The 21,279-nt window shown below is 47.7% G+C and overlaps 1 protein-coding gene across 4 annotated transcripts in view; it reads right to left on the bottom strand.

Annotated features, from left to right (window-relative positions):
• Positions 1–8,815: 8,815 nt before the first annotated feature.
• The window catches only part of LOC122930744 (NACHT, LRR and PYD domains-containing protein 12-like), a 170,488-nt gene continuing 158,024 nt past the window's right edge, over positions 8,816–21,279 (bottom strand). For all 4 annotated transcript variants that reach the window (XM_044284316.1, XM_044284318.1, XM_044284317.1 and 1 more), the window contains one exon: positions 8,816–12,365. In XM_044284316.1, the coding sequence (XP_044140251.1) occupies positions 12,278–12,365 (88 nt within the window). In that variant the 3' untranslated portion in view covers positions 8,816–12,277. The remainder of the gene's footprint in view (positions 12,366–21,279) is intronic.

The following is a 21,279-nucleotide window of genomic DNA, read 5'->3' as shown; positions in this document are numbered from 1 at the left end:
ATGTCAATTAGATCAATGGTCCGCCTTGTATTATCTCCGCCCTGTCGGTCTCGAACAAAGCCCACTTGATCCTTATGTATCAGTTGGGGCAGCCAATCTGAAAGTCGGTTAGCCAAAGTTTTCATGAAAATTTTCAAATCTGAATTAAGAAGCGCAATGGGCCTATAATTTCCACATTCTAGGGGGTCTTCACCCGGCTTAGGAATTAATGTTATATAGGAATGTGACATTGAGGTGGGTATTGGGGACCCTTGTAAAAAGGAGTTAAACATGAGTGTCATATGCGGCAGAAGAATGTCGGAAAATGTTGCATAATAAATGTATGGTAGACCATCTGGCCCCGGGGCTTTATTATTGGGCAGTTGTTTCAGTACCTCCTGCAATTCCTCTACAGTAATAGGAGCATTCAATGAGGCCAGAGCTTCTCCAGTCAGCTGAGGGAGGTTACATTTAGAAAGAAAGGAATCTAGGAGGAGCCGACCACGCCCTGGATCAGATGGAAGCTGCTGTGGGATAGAGTAAAGCTTCTTGTAATATTCCTGAAATAAGTTGGAAATGACCTCTGGATCATATACTATTGCACCATCATGCCGCCTCATAGCAGTCGGAGTGCTTATAATGCTAGACTCTCGAAGCTGTCGAGCCAAGAGGGTATGTGGTTTGTTCCCCCACATATAAAATCTTTGTTGCGAGTAAAGTAATTTTTTCTCAGTTTTATAAAACATTAATTCCCTCAATCTGGCACGTAAAATAATAATGCGTCTAAGCAATGGTCGCGAACACCGGGATTCTAGCATTCTCTCTAAGTCCTTCAGCTGTGAGGTGATGGTACGCTGTTGCATAGTACGATCTTTTTTAATCGAGACCCCATGGCTATACATGTGCCCCTAAAGACTGCCTTGTGGGCTTCCCATATTGTAGATATAGGAGGACCAGAGGACTGGTTAAGGTAAAGTATTCTGTGAGGCCTTCCCGCAACTCCTGTCTAAGAGGCAGCTGATGCAAAAAGGACTCATTTAGCCGCCAATGGCAAATTCTAGAGTGGTAACCTGAGGTTTTAATATCAATTGTAACCGGGGCGTGGTCAGACCATGATATAGGCCCTATGTCGCATCTGTGAGCATCCTTAGAATTGGGACATTACCAAAAAAGTAGTCTATACGGGAGTGCGTATTATGCGGGTGTGAGAAGAAAGAGAATACTTTTGCAGTGGGATAGTTAATTCTCCACAGGTCATATAATTCAAACTTTCTAATAAGACGCCTAAAAAGACGTGAGCTCCGACATTGTTCTCTAGTGGGCGGTCTGTTCTGAGGTGATAATCTATCTAGGCGTTCGGAAAAGGAGAGATTAAAATCTCCCCCTATCAGTAATGCAGCTGGGAGCAACTTAGATAATTTCAAAAACACCTTATTAAGAAAGGGGATTTGGGCAGTATTTGGAGCGTAAAGATTGCACAATACATGTGGGTCACCATTGAGTGTGGCTTTTAGTATAATATACCTGCCAGCAGGATCGATAATGGTGTCCTCCACCTGCAAAGGGCAATCAGCAGACATGAGAATGGCAACACCTGCCGTCTTCCTCCCAGAGGTAGCAGAATATATACGAGGGAATAAATATTGCGCAAACTTGAAAGAGCCCTGGTGATCGAAGTGGGTCTCCTGGAGAAAAACTATGTCAGCCTTTTGAGACTTGCACTCAGTAAGTGCCAAGCGTCTCTTCACATTAGCGTTAAGGCCTTTTACATTAAGTGATACATATTTAACCATTTTCAAAACATGAGAGAAATGTACTTGCTATGCGACTGCCATAAATCTCCTCAGGGACAACGTCAGAGATGAAGACACTTCAATGCGTTCAGACATTTGCGGATTAGAATCCAGAAACCTGAATATAAAAAGCATTAAAAAAAGACACAAGAGGGGAGGGGGGGAGACACAAGACCATACAAACATTAAAGATATACCATACAGTATCAGAACATTGGGTGCTGTCACCCAGATACAGATCGGTAAGTAGCAACCAATAATAATAATATCAGCAAGCTGCCATCCCTCCATCTCAACTAACAAAAGCTGGGGGGAGAGGGCGAAACTACCGGTCTGCTTAGTGGAAGCATGACTGGACTGGCACAGGATGGGCCAGATCACAAAGCCGATGAAAACTTGAAAGAACCAAAGAATTGAACAATAAACCAATTCTACAATCATACGACCTTAAACAAGGAACCATAAGGCCGTCGCCTTCTAGCGAGTAAAAACATTAGGAGATATAAATTGAGCAAATGATGTCCATACAGCAATCATGGGGGATCATCTTGTGGCTCACGTGTGGGGGTCCCTCCAGCAGGGGACGATCTTCTCCTCTTTTGTCTGGCAGGTTGCCAAATTGGACCCAGGGCAGGCTGCGGATCCGGCAGTTCCCAATCTGTAATGGATGGAGTCTCAATAACCAAAGCAGCACAAAAATCAGGGAGGTCTGCATGCTGACGTAAGATGGAGGATCTGCCATTTTTCGTGACTATTAGCGCAAACGGGAAGCCCCATCTTTTAACAGTTGCAATAAGGGTTGTAAGACTTCTTTTCTGCAGCGTCCACCAAGACAAATTCTGGTACAAATGAACAGAAGCGCCATGAAAGTCAATGGAGCGTAATTCCCTGGCTTTGGACATAATGTTCTCCTTTGTCTGAAAATCATGCACACAGCAAATGACATCTCTGGGCTGCAAGGAAGAGGACTTAGGTCGCAGTGCTCTGTGAGCCCTATCCAATTTGATAAGCTGGGGTGGTAGAGTGCCTAATAAAGCATTGAAAAGCTCAGATAATATTTCCTGCAGATTTTCTTCCGCAGAGGCTTCAGGCAAACCCTGTACACAAATGTTATTTCTGCGCCCTCTGTTATCCAGGTCTTCAAGATGACGCGCATTGTCCCTGATGACTTGAGATTGAGATGCAATAACGGATTGTAAATGTGCCACACTTCTACGGGTGTCATCATGGTCTATTTCAATAGTGTCCATGCGATCTGCTAAATGCTTTAAATCCTGCCTCAAAGATGAGATTTCAGATTTGCAGGCATTTCTAACTTCTGTGACCAGCATTTTAAAATCTTCCTTGGTAGGCAAGTGTTGTAGAGTTTGCTGCAATATGGCAGAGCCCTGGGTAGGTTGCAGAAAGTCTTCTTCTCCCTCATCCACACAATCACTCCCTTGCTCCCAAGTGGCAGCTTCTCCTCCCTCTCCCCTCTTTTGAGACAATTGGCTGGGGATATCATCAGAGGATTCGGCCCAGTCCCGCCGCTTCTGGGACGGAGTGGCCACATGCTTAGCCTGCTTAACTGCCGATTTTGGCTGGCATAATGGCGGTAGCGTCTCCCGCTGAGTAAGACCCCTCTGTCACCTCTGTGGGATTCAGCTGTATCCCCTCAGCGCTGCCAGGTAAGAAAGCTTTTGCTAATGGGGACAGGGTGGAGGTAGGAAGCTGTTTGGCCGAGGTGCAGCTTGTACCTGGTGACAGGCCGTGCGCTCGTCTCCTCACTCCTGCACTGCGCCTGAGGCCTGAGGTGGAAGCAGGCCGCTGCCAGACGGGACCGCGTGGAGAGGATGGCTCAGGTATGAATCGAGCGTTGTATTCACCCAGGCGGACGATCGGGATGAGCTGGAGGGTTTGCCCGATAATTTTTTCCCCATGTGCTGCGCTGGAACGGCCGAGAATCTCCTCTAGCAGCTAATGGCAGCGGAGCTCAGCCTTCACGCGGCCATTCCTGAAGACGTCCAGGCCACGCCCCCCGGGAAGATTTTTCTAATATACTTTATTTAGGGAAAATGTTTATTTGTGGTTAAAAAAAGTGGGTCTGAAATGTCCCTTAGCATCGCTCTCTGACATCCATCTTCTATCAGCATCGGAGAGACGGGCAGTGCGGGAGCTGCGGCCTCTGCCTGCCCTGCCCCCTCACATCCGGGTGGAGACAGGAGCCCCATCTGTTTATCAAGTAAATATACATCCCCCTTTTTATAAAATATGATGGACTTGTACACTATGTATAAGCTCACGGACCAGCGTGGCCGGCGCTGTCACTGAGCTTTCCCCCTGCACTCTCAGCGCGCTGACTAATGAACCAGCCGCCGGGGCGGTAAGCGCCCACTACAGGCAGTGCAAGGAGGCCGGGGGAAGCTGCTATACAGTATATGCTGTGTATGCTGCCCCCCGCTGTGTTCAGGGATTACTCCCCCCATCATGTTCTCACAGCACCTGGTCACAGTTACAGCCCAGCACTTGTGAGTGGCGCCTCACCAATCAGAGGCCTCCTTACTGCCGGGCGGTGGAAGCTCTCAGCCTGCATTCCTGGACACATATGCAAATAAATAGCTTTCCCAATGCGGCTGGGACAGGCGGCCGCTGTGAGATCTGGTCAGATAGTGCAGGCCAGAAGAACAGAACCGGTACCAGTGTGGAGAACAAAATACCGGCTTGGCCGGTGCAATACCGGGCACGTGGCGACTCTAGGCGGAGTCATGTGTTGCTTAGTGTTGAAAGGTTTGCCACAACAGGCTATTGGCCACTACTATTGTCCCTCTTTGGGCTTTTAAAAAGTTAGCAACCCCAGGTGCAAGTGATATCAAAGCTGACGGTGAAAACCCTGGTCCCATAGAAAACGTCACTGGACTCCGACCTGAGACCGGCTACAGATTTCAATACAATGACTTTTTTTTTATTTTTTACTTGTTTTATTGGAGAATAAAGACATAAGGTAAAGCAATGTTACATCCATCAGAGACGGCAAATGTTTCCATGTCGTTTACAGGGAATGAAGCCTTAATCAAGTACATTAACTACTGTGCATACAGGGTGTTATACATTATTGTAGGGTCATCATGACAGATTGCATATGTCTGGATTGGAAAACTGTCTCGGGTGATGTGCCCCACGCTCCCCACACCTTCCAAAACTTCTGCAGCCCCCCCCCCCCCCCACCTGTTTTTGAACACCACATTTTGATAGGGGACAATTTGGTTACCCAGAGATCCCCTCGGATTCACAGCGGGTGGCCGGTCTGCCATCCATCTAATTGCAATGGCTTTCCTTGCCAGGAACAAAGTCTCTCTTAAAAATATTCTATTATGGTCCATATATCTTCCTCCAGAATTCCTAGCAAACATGCTTTAGGGTCATGGGGAGCCGGACTAGAAAGCACAGCAGATGGCATATTAGTGACCTCCTGCCAATAGGACTTGATGTAGTTACAGTCCCAGAACATAGGCCAGAAGTCATTAGTCTGTGCGCATCTGTGGCCCCAAGTGTGCGATAGTTTACCCATCTTGTATAGTCTAGTGGGGGTAACATCTATGTAGAATAAATAATTGTATTAGCTGCTGTTGACAGAGGGTGAGACATATAGCAGTGATTCTAATGCTTCCTGCCATTCCTCCGCAGGTAAAAGAGACATTTTCCCTCCATTTACATTCAACCTTCGGCTGATTTAAAGCCCTGCGGTTGCTCAATAAATGGGTATATAGAATAGATATAATACCCTTTGGTCCTTGTGTGGTGAGAGCTCCTATCAGGGGGTACTTAGAAATAGCCCGTCTATCATCTCAAAACTGTGTGTGAAGAGCGTGGCGCACCTGTAGATATCTATAGAAGTGACTGCGCGGGAGTCCAGAATCTCCCTGTATTTGTGTGAATGAACATAGGATCCCATTTTCATACAAATCTTTTAGTGTGAGCATTCTATACTCCTTCCAAATTCCCGCTCCCTTGTGGTTTTGCAAGTGAAGAAACATTGGGTTGTCCCATAATGGAATGGCGTCCGCTAAATCCTTGTACTGGTGAAGCTTCGCTGCGTCCCACACCTGATGTGCCAGCCTATGTATGGGGAGGGCACGACCAGCAAACAAGTGAATGCTCTCCAGCACCGGCCATAGTGTGGATAACTGCAGGTATTGCTGCAGATAATATTCTGCATTAGGTAGCGTAATGACTGCCACCCATGATGCAAGAAATCTCACCTGGTCAGATAGGAAGTATAGGAAGAAATCTGGTAATGCTGCCCCCCTGCTGCTAAGATCTCTGTAAGGTGTGTAAAGCAAGTTTACGTCTAGCTGACGCCCATACAAAGGCCGTCATCAATCAGTGCAGCCGATCGAAAAAGCTGCGCAGGATGGGCGAACAAGCATGTTCCAGTAGATAGACCCTTGGGGAGAAAAATCATTTTATTAGATTGAGTCTGCCCATTATAGATAGGGGAAGAGTTTTCTATATTCTCAGGGAAGGATAGAAGCGGGTCTTCAGTGATAATTATTCCTAGATATTTAACGGAATCTACTACCGGGAGGTTGTAAAATACTGTTGGCCAGGTGGTTGTCCATAACGACATGAGGGCCGATTTGGACCAATTTATGCGGAGTCCTGAGAAGGGCCCAAAGCGGTCAACTAGATCTATCACCCTCAGTAAAGAGGTCTCCACACTATCCATGAAGAGTATCAAGTCATCGGCGTATAAGCCAGTCCTGTCTTCCCGCTCTCCTAAGGATATCCCTTTAAACACAGTGTCCTGGCGTATTCTAAGAGCAAGGGGTTCTATGGCCACTGCAAACAGCAGGGGTGAAAGGGGCCATGCCTGTCTGGCGCCTCTGTTAAGTGGCTCTGAATGTGAGCCATTAACCAGGATGCGTGCCTTGGGGCATTTATATAGAATGGAGATCCAAGAAATAAAAGTTGGGCCAAACCCGAAACATTTAGCACCTCTTAAAGATATGGCCACTCCACGGAGTTGAATGCTTTAGCTGTATCTAGAGAAGCCAAGACCTGCGCCCTTCTGATGTTACTGGATGTCGATCGTCCCGGTATAAAGCCGGATTGATCCTCGTGTATAATAACGGTAATTACTTTATTCAATCTATTGGCTAGTATCTTGGTAAGTATTTTATAGTCTACTAGACATTAAGTCCGTTACAATAACGGGCGCTAGTACAGTAGGAAATGTCTATATTAGGCCTCTTTCACACGTTTTTGTTTCCGTTTGTGGGCCGTTTTCTTCATTCCGTATACGGTCATTCATTTCAATGGTTCTGCAAAAAACAACAGAATGTACTCCGTATGCATTCCGTTTCCATATTTCCATTCCGTTGAAAGATAGAACATGTCCTATTATTGCCCGCAAATCATGTTCCGTGGCTCCATTCAATTCAATGGGTCCGCAATAAAAAACGTAACACATACAGAATGTACTCCGTATGTGTTCCGTTTCCGTTCCGTTTTTGCGGCACCATCAATTGAAAATGTTATGCCCAGCCCAATTTTTTCTATGCAATCACTGTATACTGTATATGCCATCTGGAAAAACGTAACGGAAACCAAAAAAATGGAACAATGGATCCGTGAAAAACGGACTGCAAAATACTGAAAAAGCCATACGGTCGTGTGAAAGAGGCCCTAAATGGAACTGACTGGTGGCTGAGACGGCTGGCAGCGACTGGTGGCTCTAACTGGTGGCTGAGACTCCTGGAACTAACTGGTGGCTGAGACTGCTGGCACTGTGATTGGTGATGAGGCTGGTGGCACTGACTGATGGCTGAGACGGCTGGCACTGACTGGTGGCTAAGACTGCTGGCACTGTGACTGGTGCCTGTGGCTGGTGGCACTGTGACTGTCTGGTGGCTGAGACTGCTGGTACTGAGACTGCTGGCAGCTGCTGCTGTCTGTGGCTGAGACGGCTGGCACTGACTGGTGGCTAAGACTGCTGGCACTGTGACTGGTGCCTGTGGCTGGTGGCACTGTGACTGGTGGCACTGACTGGTGGCTGAGACTGCTGGTACTGAGACTGCTGGCAGCTGCTGCTGTCTGTGGCTGAGAGTGCTGGGACTGTGCAGCTGTGCGATGCATGAACAGTAACGGCGGCGCTCCGACGTGGAGAGCACACAATAACCTGTGAGTGGCGGCGATTGGCCAGCGCGCAGGTGTGGGCGTTTGTGCAGCGTGTGCTGATTGGTGTGTGCGCTGGTGTGGGTGGCGCAGTTGCGTGTGAGGCGGCGGTGATTGGGCGACACGCTGGTGTGGGCATCGTGTGTTGGGCATGCACACAGGGCTTTTATTATAGTAGATATATATCCTCTATAATAAAGTCCCTATGTGCGTGTGCGACCGTGCGTGTATGCCGATTATTAGTTAAAGGGGTTGTCCGGGATTGGGGACATTACTCTAATAGTACAAGTGTGGCATACACATTACATACAAGCAGGTAGTACCTTTGGCACAGATTTCTGCAGCCCCGTTTTCATCTTTGAAATTCCTGGCCGGAAGTTACTGTTTTCTTCTCCTCAGTGACGTACGGGGTCCCTTGCAGGCAAGCAAAGCTTCCTCTTCCGCTGCTCAGGGAGCCCGGTTACGTCACTGGCAGCAAATGAATCGAGGTGAATATGGATGAGGGGCGGAGTTACAGCGGCTGGCCGATATCCCGCTAAGCCCCGCCCCTTAACCACCAGCTCAGCTCCGCCCCTTGACAACCCACTCAGCCCCACCCCTCCAGTGGTGAGCTTCAGAATGAATTGTGGCGAATATTGAAGAGGGGACGGAGTTATAGCGGCTGTCCGACATCCTGCTAAGCCCCGCCCCTTAACCTGCTCAGCTCCGCCCCTCCAGTGCGGTGAGCTGCAGAATGAATTGAGATGAATATTGATGAGGGGGCGGAGTTACAGCGGAGCAGAGAGACAGCTGTAACCACCTGATGCTGCGCTGCCCCAGGACCCACAGGGCAGTGCAGCCGGAAGTCAGGTAAAGATAAACAGATATATAAACAATGAGTGGGGGACCGTTGGAGCCACATAGAAGTGGCAAAAGTAGCTGAAAATGTATGGAGGTCTTTACTTAGCTGTACATTGTGAGTAAACGTGTTTTTTTTAAAAACATTTGGTCCCGGACAACCCCTTTAAGTGTGCATGCTCGGCGGCCAATCAACACACTGCGCTCCACGCGCACCGCCCAGCCCTGCGCATCGACCCAGCTCCACGGTGCCTCCTCCTCCCCCTCCGGCTTCCTCTGCAGCTGACTGACACCCGGGCCCTGCAACCGCCGCCTGCCACAACGTATCCTTCACCAGACACCCTTATGCACTGCCCACACCTGCGCACCGGGCAGAGAGTGGCCCCGTACCTGCTACAGCATCGCATCCTGGTGTTCATAGAACTCCCAAAGAGCCTGGGAGGACAAAGCTGGGAGCACTAGGGATGGGAACCTCCTATTCTGGACCCTGGGTATCTGTCAGCACAGGGGGCACATGTTAGTCCCCGCAGCTACCGCATCCTCCTCACTCCTATTTCGCCCTAACCCCGTCCACCAAACTCAGGAAATGGCCGCACAGTAGCAAGTGAGGGAAGCTATCACAGGCAGAGAGCATTACACATGTATTACACTCCAACCCCCATCATTACACTACAGCCCTCATTGGAGTGTAATTATGGGGATTGGAGTGTAATATGTGTGTAATGATGGGGGTTGGAGGGTAATATGCGTATAATGATGGGGGTTGGAGGGTAATATGCGTATAATGATGGGGGTTGGAATATAGTATGTGTGTAATGATGGGGATCCTGGGGTGTGAGGCGGCCGCAGAGGAAGCTGGAGGGGGAGGAGGAGTCACGGCGGAGCTGGGCACAGCAGCGGGCCGGCGCACAGGTGTGAGCGGCGTGTGGAGCGCTGTGTGCTGATAGGTCCCCGCGCCATGCATGCCCAGTATAACAAACGGCACACACACGGACACTGGGCACTCACACAGGGATTTTATTATGTAAGATTACACTCCAGCCCTATCACATAAAATCCCTGTGTGAGTGCCTGTGTGCCATTTGTTATAGTGGGCATGTGCGACGCAGGGACCCATCAGCATCATTATACCCCCATCATTATACACTCCAACCCCCATCATTACACACATATTACACTCCAATGAGGGCTGTAGTGTAATGATGGGGGTTGGAGTGTAATATGTATACACTACAATGTATTTCCTCCTGTATCCCCCTCCATCTCTATAATATATTCCCTGTAGCCCCCTCCCTAGCTCTCTCTAATGAGTGTACAGATGTAGTCAGAGTAATAAGGGGAGGGAGGGGGAAGGGAAGTTTCCCCGCGTCAGCTGCCTGCAGCTCGGGATGACAGAGGACGGCACATAGGGATGGATGTGGCCTCTCACCTCCACTCACAGAGACTGCCACCGGATGCCCATGTATGGGCGCTGTAGGCGGTGTCCGTGCGTGCGTGCTGATTGGCCAGCGCGCCGCGCATGTGCACTAGACAAATTGGCACACACGCACGGACACGCACACAGAGATTTTATTATATAGGATAACAATATTGAAATGGGCCTATAAGAGCCGCATTCCAGTGGGTTTTTATCCGGTTTCAGCAGCACTACTATTGAGGCATCATATAGCGTCTCTGGAAGGCATCCCTCCCGTTGTGCTGCCTCATACATTTTGTGCAATTGTGGTCCAAGGATATCAATGTACTTGGAGTACACCTCTAGTGGAAGGCCATCAGGGCCAGGTGACTTTCCCGAGGCGAATCTCCTTATAGCATCTTCTACTTCCGCTCTATCTTGTTCCTGCAATTTTAGGTACTTAGCATCTTGCAGATAGCTAGTCAAATCAGAGAGGGTGTACTGTATCACTGAGCGATACAACTCTTGATAAAATTCCTGGAATCTAGCCAGTATACCGTCTGTATCTTCCACCATCTCACCCTCTGCATGATGTATATGTAGCACTGATGGAGCTGCTGTGTTATTGTGTACTACGTGTGGCAACATTTTACCAGACTGGCTGCCCAACTCAAACGATTCCTGTTTGAGGAAAAAGAGCTTACGATCACTTTTCTCCCTAAAATGTATTAGATATTGCCTCCCTATCTGCAGCCACTCCAATCTATTGTTCTCCGTGGGACTTGAGCAGGGGTGTACATAGAGAAGTAAGGGCCCCAAAGCAAGGGTCAAACCAGGCCCCCACACAGGACAGAAGGGTTTCCACCAAAACCCTTTTCAATGGACCTTGGGTAATTTTTCCTCTGGTTAGATCATCAGCATCTGATTGGCGGTGGTCTGACACACCCGGACCCCTGACAATCAGCTGTTTGAGAAGGCAGCGGTGCGGCGGCCTTCTCGCATTTTACCGCAGGCCCAGTGACGTCACGACTAGTATCACTGGCCTGGGCAGGGCCATTGATAAATAGAGGAAAGGGGCCCAAGTTTGGGAAACAGCCTCGGGCCTATGATGCACTTAATCCGCCCCTGGAGGCAGTATATACATATTCAACACTATATATGGGGTGCAGTTAATGTATAGACAAAGATGTATTTCCCTTCAGGGTCGACTACTGTCTGCCGCTCCTCCCAACGAATAGTGCGGTGTATCAGCAGGGATACTCCTCTAGAATAAGAGCTCCCGAATGCATGTTCCGACCATTGCACCCATGGTTTCTTAAGTCTCCCTGCTGTTTCTAGTCCCCCCACATTCCAAGACATTACATTTAGGGTGGCCATCACTCAGTTCTGTCTTGGAGCTGGTTACAAGAACATTACCAAGATGACCTCCAAGGTGGCTCACAGCTGTAGGTCTGATCTGTGTATGGATTTTACAGGATAAAACAGATGGAGCTTATTACACAGATGGAGGTGGTGGATCTAGAGAGGTTCCATACTGTAGTTGATGTGTAGGCTGCCAGCTGGGTGTCCTCTCGAGGAGTCCATTTAGGACCATTTTATACCCTTTGTCTCCTTTTTGTCATTTTACACAGCACTGAATCTGTGTATGTACAGTAAAATACCGCACACCGCCATGTCACCTCTATTGGTCCTGGTGATCGGGAGACAGATCATGTGAACACTGGTTTGTCCGTGAGTCGCATCAAGTAAAGGTTAACATAGAAACTGAAATAACAGTTTGTGTGATTTGTTATTTACACTGTGTGCAATGTGCGGCCTCCTCCGGTGTGACAACCGGTATATTGCTGACAACGTACATGACCTTCAGGAGACGCTGCTACATCCCACAGGCCTGGATTTGGACTCATTATGAAGGGATTTAGTTACTGGACATATAATTAGTTAGGGAAGAACATTTCTGGTATCATGTATATTATAACATTTCCTTATCTTCTGTATATCAGTGATATTACCCATAAAGCACCAGGAGACGCTCCTAGTACCAGACCTCTGAAGAAGTCTTCTCCACCAAAGTTCTGTTATCTGCTCATCACAGAGAGGAATCCGGCTTCTTCTCAGTTCAGTAAATGATCTTCATATTTGGTTTCTGCTTTTCCAGTTTTCTTATGGCTTCCCTCTCCTCTTCAGATAATCCATTGCCATACAGACTAGAAGAGAAAACAGCGCCCCCAGCATTAGTGAGGTTGTATTGTGAGGTTTCCTCGTGACATCAGACCAGTCAGTGAATTGATCTCCTGAACATGTGTTTTGTAAATCTCCCCTTTGGTTTAGTGTTCTCATTAAAGGGGTTCTCCGGGAATTAGGAAAATGAAAATACTTAAATATTACTTTATTATAAATATATTCCTAGAGACCTTTCATTAGTTATAATGGCTCGTTTTATCTGGGGAGCAAACATTAGGAAAAATAAAATGGCTGCCATCCTATTAGTACATACAAAACCTGTCCTAATCACACAGGAGGACAAGTTACTTCAGAGCAGTGAGCCAAAGAGCTGCCTCGTCTTCTTCTATGATCCTGAATACAGTATGATCTTCAGCTAAATCTCTGTAGAAATGGAGTTCATCATGAGGAGGCATGAAGTACAGAGAGGAGGTGGGGGTGATGTGGATAATGAGCAGCAGCTCTTGTATGTAGTCTCCATTACCACAGTCTGTCCTGTCTGTCCTTCATGTCTCCTCATGAACTCCATTCCCACAGAGATTCAGTTAAAGTTCTTATAATCTGTATTCAGGATCATAATCCCTAGACTTCTTCTACCTTATCCTCCAGGTCCATTTCCAGTAGAATGTCCTTGCCATATATCCCTTATATCCCCCAATTACCAGCCTGTATCAGGACCAGCTTATTCACATTATTTACAATATCAATTTATTTACATATATATGATTCCTAATTATACAATCACATAATTCACTTGTCATGCACAAATGATCCCTTCTTTTTACCACCTTATGTATACTGTGAGAATCATGTGCAGTTTACAGACATGTCTATCTTTGATTCATGAATTTGTGAGAATCCGGTCCTGTACATACGTAGATTTATTTATTTATTCATTTATGTAGTGGAATATGACCATATATGGAATTTGACCATATGATGTGGTTGCGGTTGAACTTCTTCGGACCCAATCCAGCTGAGAAATCCGTGAAGTTCGTGAGGAGTCTAGTGTTCAAGACCCTACTATACCGGGCAGAAGGTGACGGTCAGCTCCATCGGAAGTTACAGTTGCAGGACAGAGGGAGCCCAGTCTCCATTCCCCAGCAGCAGTGTGAATTGCAGGGAATTGGGAGCCCAGTCTCCATTCCCCAGCGGCAGTGTGAATTGCAGGGAATTGGGAGCCCAGTCTCCATTCCCCAGCGGCAGTGTGAATTGCAGGGAATTGGGAGCCCAGTCTCCATTCCCCAGCGGCAGTGTGAAGTGCAGGGAGAGGAGAGCAGCGTCCTCCCTCCACAGCGGCAGGCTGAGTTACAGGGGGCAGAGGTAGTTGTTCCTGCCCCCCAGCAGCAGAGTGATATGCCGGGAAGGCAGTGTGAAATGCAGGGAGAGGAAAGCAGCGTCCTCCCTCCCCAGCGGCAGGCTGAGTTACAGGGGGCAGAGGTAGTTGTTCCTGCCCCCCAGCAGCAGAGTGATATGCCGGGAAGGCAGTGTGAAATGCAGGGAGAGGAGAGCAACGTCCTCCCTCCCCAGCGGCAGGCTGAGTTACAGGGGCAGAGGTAGTTGTTCCTGCCCCCCAGCAGCAGCATGATTTTTTGGGAATTGGGAGCCCAGTCTCCATTCCCCAGCGGCCGTGTAATGTACAGGGAATTGGGAGCCCAGTCTCCATTCCCCAGCGGCAGGCGGAGTTACAGGGGGCAGAGACAGTCGGTCCTGTCCCCCAGCGGCAGAGTGTCCAGCAGGGAATAGAGAGCCCAGTCTCCTTTCCCCAGCAGCAGGACACTGTTTTGGGAGCGGAGACAGTCGGTCTCCCCCTCCAACAACCAGGCTCCAACCAGGCTTCTTCCATGGTAACGCTGGCACCAGGGCAGAGTACCGCTGATACCTGCCCACAAAGCAACCTCCACTCCAAGCCAGGGAGCAACACAGAGACCGGGAGTACCATTTGGACTGGATTGCATCATTTGCCTTACTTGCTTGGATTTTACTATTCCCATGGTGAGAACAATGGATAAAGCACATGGTGGGAACAATAGATAGCGGCCATTTTAACTCACAGACCACTGCTTGACCCTCAACACGGAGCCTTGTCTCATTCTTGGGGGGATTCCCTGTATGCTGTTAGAGACTGATTGCCAGGAGTGTAAGCTGATTGTATGCCTTTCCTGTTCGTCTGCTAGCAGCTATTCACGAGGTTCCAGTTGGAGTGCTATTTTGTATCCAGTTCGGGAGTTTGGTGTTCTGCAGTAGCTGTGCCTGTCTCTCAGAAAGGGGCATATCGCCTAAACGGATTTTAACCCCTTGTCTGCTGAAACGGTCCGTTACACAGCCTGTTAATGTCAGCTGTCCGCTGCCCTCTTTAGCATCATATAGTGCAGGGATGTCAAACTCGTGGCCCTCCAGCTGTTGCAAAACAAAACTACAACTCCCATACTACAGCTATCAGGGAATGATGGAAGTTGTAGTTTTGCAACATCTGGAGGGCCATGAGTTTGACATCCATGATATAGTGGATGTGGATTTGTGAATTTATTATGTTATTTTATATCACATTTGACCATATTATGGTATTTTATTAATAGAATTTTAATGTGGATCTGTGAATATATTATATTATCCTTTATCACAATTGACCATATTATAGCACTTTACTGATAGCATTTTTTATTATTATTTATTCTCCTCCGTATTGCGATATGCGATGTATGTGTATATATATATATATATATATATATATATATATATATTTTATTTTATTTTTTAAACCCTTGCAATTACGTATTTATGTATTGTTATATGCAACTTTTTTCTACACGTTTTCTACATAACTTTCTTTTTGGTTACCATTTTTTCATTTTATTATTAATTTTTGTGATTTTTTAGACTTGAAAAACAAGTACATTGACTCTGAAACGCGTTGTCATTCACTAATAAAAGATCCTATATCTATCTACTGAGGTCGTGTCCTTGCGCCAGAAGGTATCACTTTTGGTGTACTGTCACAGTACACAAACTCCCCCCATTGTGTTTTATATCATTCCTCTGGAGAATTGGCTACTCCACCTACGAGGATTGAGAGATACCGGCCGCACCGACCCCTTGTCCTCACGAGTGTTGTGCCTGCGTATGCACAACACCAAAAGGTGAGCACAACCATTGATGTCTGACTTCCAAACATTTTTTAACAGTCATACTACCCTATGAGCGCCTTCCCATATTCTTTTGCCATATTTGAAGTAGGAGAGGAGGAGGAGGATGATGATGAGGCAGTTCTTTACCTCAGTCCTTTAAGTTACTTGTCCTCCTGTATGATGAGGACAGGTTTTGTGTGCATTAATAGGACGGCGGCCATTTTGTTTCCCCTAATGATTGCTCCCGAAACAAAATGAGCCATTATAAATAATGAAAAGTATTTGGGAATATATTTACAATAAAGTAATATTTAAGTATTTTCATTTTCTAAATTCCTGGAGAACCCCTTTAAGAGAAACAAAATCAGAGTATTGCAGGTTTGACACCTTTTAATGGTTAACAAAAATATAAGTAATGATGTTACATAGCGAGCTTTTGAGACATCACCAGTCCCTTCATCAGGCGGACTACAAGAATGAAGAAACAGCGCTATATATCCAATAAGAACAGAGACATGGGGGAATGAAGGGACATAGTGGGGGCACCAGGACTCATTCACAAGATCTTTGATATTCCGTTGTTTTTTAAATGTCCCTTCATTCCCCCATGTCTCTGTTCTTATTGTTTCTTTATACATCCTTGTAGGACGCCTGATGAAGGGACTGGTGATGTCTGGAAAGCTCGCTATGTAACAACACTGAACCATCGTTTGCCGGCAGCAGATCATGATTACAAAGCACGATCTGCCACCGACCAATGAGATTTAATTCTGTTGAAAGATTCCAATTACCCGGTGACCGAGCGTTTACTAGTTTATGCGGTAATTGGCGGCAGTATTAAACCTCATGCACACGTCTCTGTCCATGCTCAAATCCGTGAAAAGGTGGTCTATGATGGTCAATGAAAAGATGCCTCCGTGAAAGATCAGTTTGTCTGTTTTTTGCTGTCCGTGTGTCATTCCTGTTTCACAGACTCTGTGCAGCTGAAAAATAATTTTCTCGCTCATATCATTAGGAGACACAGGAGGCCATGGGTATAGCTGCTGGCACCAGGAGGCGACACTAAGCAAAAAAGTGTTAGCTCCTCCTCTCAGCTATACCCCTACCAAGCCAGGGCTCCAGATGGCGACCATTCTGGTCGCCAATGCGACTTAGAATTTACAAATGGCGACAAGACTTTTTAGTCTTGTCGCCATTTGCGACTAGACCCTCCGCGGCAGCTCTGCAGTTGAACAGCGACGGGCATAGGAGATGATAGTTCTCTGCCCCGCCGCCGCCGATGTTCTTCTCACAGCCCCTCCCCTCCCCGCCCACCAACCAATCAGAGCTGAGGCAAGGCAAGCACTAGCAGCTCTGAGTCTGAGTCACACACTGTACAGGGAGTCTAAGAAAGAATCAAATGAGTCACAGGTGAAAAGAACTAAAGATCCGACTTAGTGACTCATTCGATTCTTTCTTAGACTCCCTGTACAGTGTGCCCCCCCAACACCCCAGTATAAGAACCATTGGTGGCACAGTGTGCCCCCCAACACCCCAGTATAAGAAACATTGGTGGCACAGTGTGCCCCTCAACACCCCAGTATAAGAAACATTGGTGGCACAGTGTGCCCCCCAACACCCCAGTATAAGAAACATTGGTGGCACAGTGCGCCGCCCCTTCCCCCCCAACACCCCAGTATAAGAAACATTGGTGGCTTAGTGGGAAGTGCCAATGAGGGTTAAAAATTTTTTTTACTCACCTCCTCCAGTTGATCGCGTAGCTGCCGGTCTCCTGTTCTTTCTTCAGGACCTGTGGTGATGTCACTGAGCTCATCACATGGTCCATTACCATGGTGATGAATCATGTGATGAGCACAGTGATGTCACCACAGGTCCTTTGACAGGTCCTGAAGAAAGAACAGGAGACTATCAATTAGAGGAGGTGAGTTAATTTTTTATTTTATTTTTTAACCCTCATTGGCACTGCCCACTGCAGCCACCAATGTTTATTATATTGAGGGGGGGCACACTGCGCCCCCCAATGTTTATTATACTGGGGTGTTGGGGGGGCACACTGTGCCACCAATGTTTTATATTGAGGGGGGGCACACTGCGCCCCCCAATGTTTATTATACTGCGGCGTTGGGGGGGTGCGCACTGCGCCACCAATGTTTATTATATTGAGGAGGGGCACACTGCGCCCCCCAATGTTTATTATACTGGGGTGTTGGGGGAGTGCGCACTGCGCCACCAATGTTTATTATATTGAGGGGGGCACACTGCGCCACCAATGTTTATTATACTGGGGTTTGGGGGGGTGCGCACTGCGCCACCAATGTTTATTATATTGAGGAGGGGCACACTGCGCCCCCCAATGTTTATTATACTGGGGTGTTGGGGGGTGCGCACTGCGCCACCAATGTTTATTATATTGAGGGGGGCACACTGCGCCACCAATGTTTATTATACTGGGGTTTGGGGGGGTGCACACTGCGCCACCAATGTTTATTATATTGAGGGGGGCACACTGTGCCACCCATGTTTATTATACTGGGGTGTTGGGGGGGCGCACTGCGCCACCAATGTTTATTATATTGGGGGGGGGTGCACTGCGCCACCAATGTTTATCATACTGGGGTGTTGGGGGAGCGGTACTTTAGGCATGGGAAACAGACACTGTGCCTCTCTGTTCCCCTCACCGCCTGACCTCCACCAAGGAGGCAAAGTGGACCAGGGCAGCCCAACTCCCCTGCATCCCACCAGCCATGAGATCACCTGCCTTTCTGCAGTGTCCCCTCCATTCCAGCCTCCCTACCACCTCGGTGCTAGCAGCTGAAGAGGTGACCCTACTGGTACCCCAAGGAGGAGTGAAGACAAGAGGATGTAGATGGGATGAGTATGGTGAACACCTCCCCTCTCCATTCCTCTCATTCTTCATTCCCCTCCTGGTCTGGGTTTTCTCCTCTTTATTTCACCTAGTTCTTTCGCCTCTCCTCGCCCCCTCCACCACCTTCCCTCCCGGGCCTGCCGGTACCATTTCCCAGCGGTCGCATCCCCTCCTGGGGTTGCCGCTGCTTCTAACTACTGGGGATAGATTATGCCCGTCCAATGCCTTCTTAGTCCAGGGTTTGGGTATCTCACGGCCGTTCCTTCCGCCCCCCATTCCGGACAGAAGTTCTTCCAGTTGGCTTGCTACTACTAGGCCACAACTTCCATAAGAAAAATAAAGGAATGTTCTCCAGCATCCGTCAGTATTGGTCGTCTTTATTGTAGATCGGCATAACAGTACATGCTTAAATAAGTATGTGGAAAGATCAATGGTCCCAAGAGGATTACGGATTAAAAAAATTCCGACGACCAATTTTTCCAGAAAGCGTTATTAAATGGAATGACATCCTATCTGCCTGCTCACAGCAATTAATGACACTCATCGTTGAATATGAGGGAGAGAAATTGGTGTCAATTCAACAGGAGATCGATAAATGTAAGAGCCTACTGCAGAAATTTGAAATGACACCTCAATATCAAGAATTGGAGACCAAATCAGCAGCTTTGTTAAAAGAATGTGAGGAAAGTATCATGAACTTTAAACATACTAAATTTCAGCGCAATGTTTTTGACTATAGCAACAATCAAGTTTATGAATGGGGGCGTAGAGAGAATCCTCCATATACTCCCAAGCCCATTTTGAAAAAGCTATATAATCAACTGTAAGGGATCGTCTCTTTTCAGGGGTTCACACTCAGATATCTCACCAGACAACGTATTTTCATGTCCAAACTGTGCATTTATTTTGACAGTCTTCTTATAAAGGATAGTCCAGTTATACATCACTGGGTGAGGTGCGGTTCCCGCACCGCCAACACTTGAAACACAAATAAACTCCTGCCCGTCTAGGCGCTACCTAAACACAATACGTCCCTACCTCACTCATAGAGCTCAGTTCACACATGGACAACATATGCAGCTTTCCTCAGCCAACATCAATACTGCAGCCTCCAGGCTGTGGCAACTCCAGTACCTTTTGGGGGAGTGTGGCCCAGTAGTCCTCCAGACGCTGGGCGTGCAACCCTCGTTCTCTAGGTCCTCCAAACCTCAGGCTACTCAAAGCCTTGTGGCCCCTCAGTCCTCCTGACTGAGATCACACACAGAGCCTCTGCTTCACAAAACAGTCTCGCTCTCCCTCCTCTGAGGCGCTTTATGCCAGCCTGATTACATACAGCAGGCCTCACCTGCGATCACCTCAAGTAGAAAGAAAAACCAGTACTGGAAGGGTGTGGACTGGGAACTCCCTTTACCAAGCCTAGCCACCAATCCAAGTAAAATCCAGCCCAGAAAATGTATACAGAAATGTCTCAGCAAAATATGCTTTGCTGAGACTACTGCCACTCTCTGGATTTTATCTGTCTCACCCATCTGAGGTACCTGAAGTGGGACAACACACCTTCCAGCACTGTGTTACCACATATTCCCCCCTCTTCTTCAGACCGGAGGTCTGGAGATTTTCCCACATCGTACCATGCCCTCTGGAAGATGTGGTCAGTGTCACATATTTCTCTCTATTCTGCGACCCCCAGGCAAGCAGAGCTTGGTTTTTCATAAACACTGACTTTCTACCTAGCAGACAGTGTCTAAGGGAGTCCTCCTTCTCTTTGCTGGAGAACTTTTTCTTAACTTTTTGGCTTGTGCAACACGCCAGACCTGCAGGGTATGACGACGTGAGGTCACAGTTATGGGCAATCGAGGGTACTCACTATATTTGAAGAACCCTGGGCAGGCGCGTGGCAGTGAAGGAGAGGTAGACACAGTTCCTCTGGGGCACGCTCTGTAGATAGGGACCAGGCCTGATGGTAGTTGAGGTGCCCTGGATGTTACAGGTATTTTGGGTGCCTGGGGCAAGGTCCCTGTGGTAATCGTGACGCCAGTGCCTTTGGCCGGTGGCACACCGGTTAGTGGTTGGAATGATGAAGGTACACAAGTATGCAGTGAACCAAACGTAAACTTTACTGAACAATCCAACTTTGTACAGCAGGGAGTATTATAGTCTCTGGATTATGACAGTTCCACAAAAGGGGCTTATTCACAATATGGCAGGCAATCGACATGCAAGTTACACTGAGGGTAAACTCCACAAGCTCTCAGCAGCAGGTTGCACCTTTACACTGTTCTTTATAGAACTCCTACTCTGGCTTGATAATTCCCAAGGCCCGGATGCCTAAAAGGGTGGCTTATATCCTTGGTTACTTCCTTCCTCAGGTATTATAGTTGCTTGCAATGATTCCTAAGTTCCTCTGCCTATCAGGGGCACATGGCTTACCCTGGGACGCCTCCTCCTATCAGGTGGATCACTGTCGGTTTCTCCCAGGAGGTTGAATCCTGCAACTGGGGTATCTCTTCAGAGCTAACTTAGGCTCTCTTGTTCTTCAGGCAGGCTGGAGCTTCTCAACAGCCTCCTGGACATCACTAGCAGCCAGGGCTATCCAGCTGCATGTCAAGAGCAGGCTTACTGGCCTCTGTCTTCTCAGACTCCTGACTCTGCACTAACTCTCCCTGTCTGGGCCTGGACATTTATACTAGGGGCTCCCTATCTCCCTCTAGTGTCTGGGATGTCTAACTACACCCAACTAGGCCTGCTGCTGCATTAGACAGGGGTACATTGCATATAACAATACATCAAAACATACATTAAATACAGAATTAAATATGACATTTCTGTTCCTTGTGAGTAAGAGTAATGCGCACACCAATTGACCCTTGTGTAGTGCCCACCCATACCTAGTGGGACACTACA

Source organism: Bufo gargarizans, chromosome 3 (assembly GCF_014858855.1).
Source record: "Bufo gargarizans isolate SCDJY-AF-19 chromosome 3, ASM1485885v1, whole genome shotgun sequence".
Taxonomy (NCBI): Eukaryota; Metazoa; Chordata; class Amphibia; order Anura; family Bufonidae; genus Bufo; species Bufo gargarizans.
The sequence above is the reverse complement of the archived record's forward strand: the minus strand, read 5'-3'. Positions and strand labels throughout refer to the sequence as shown.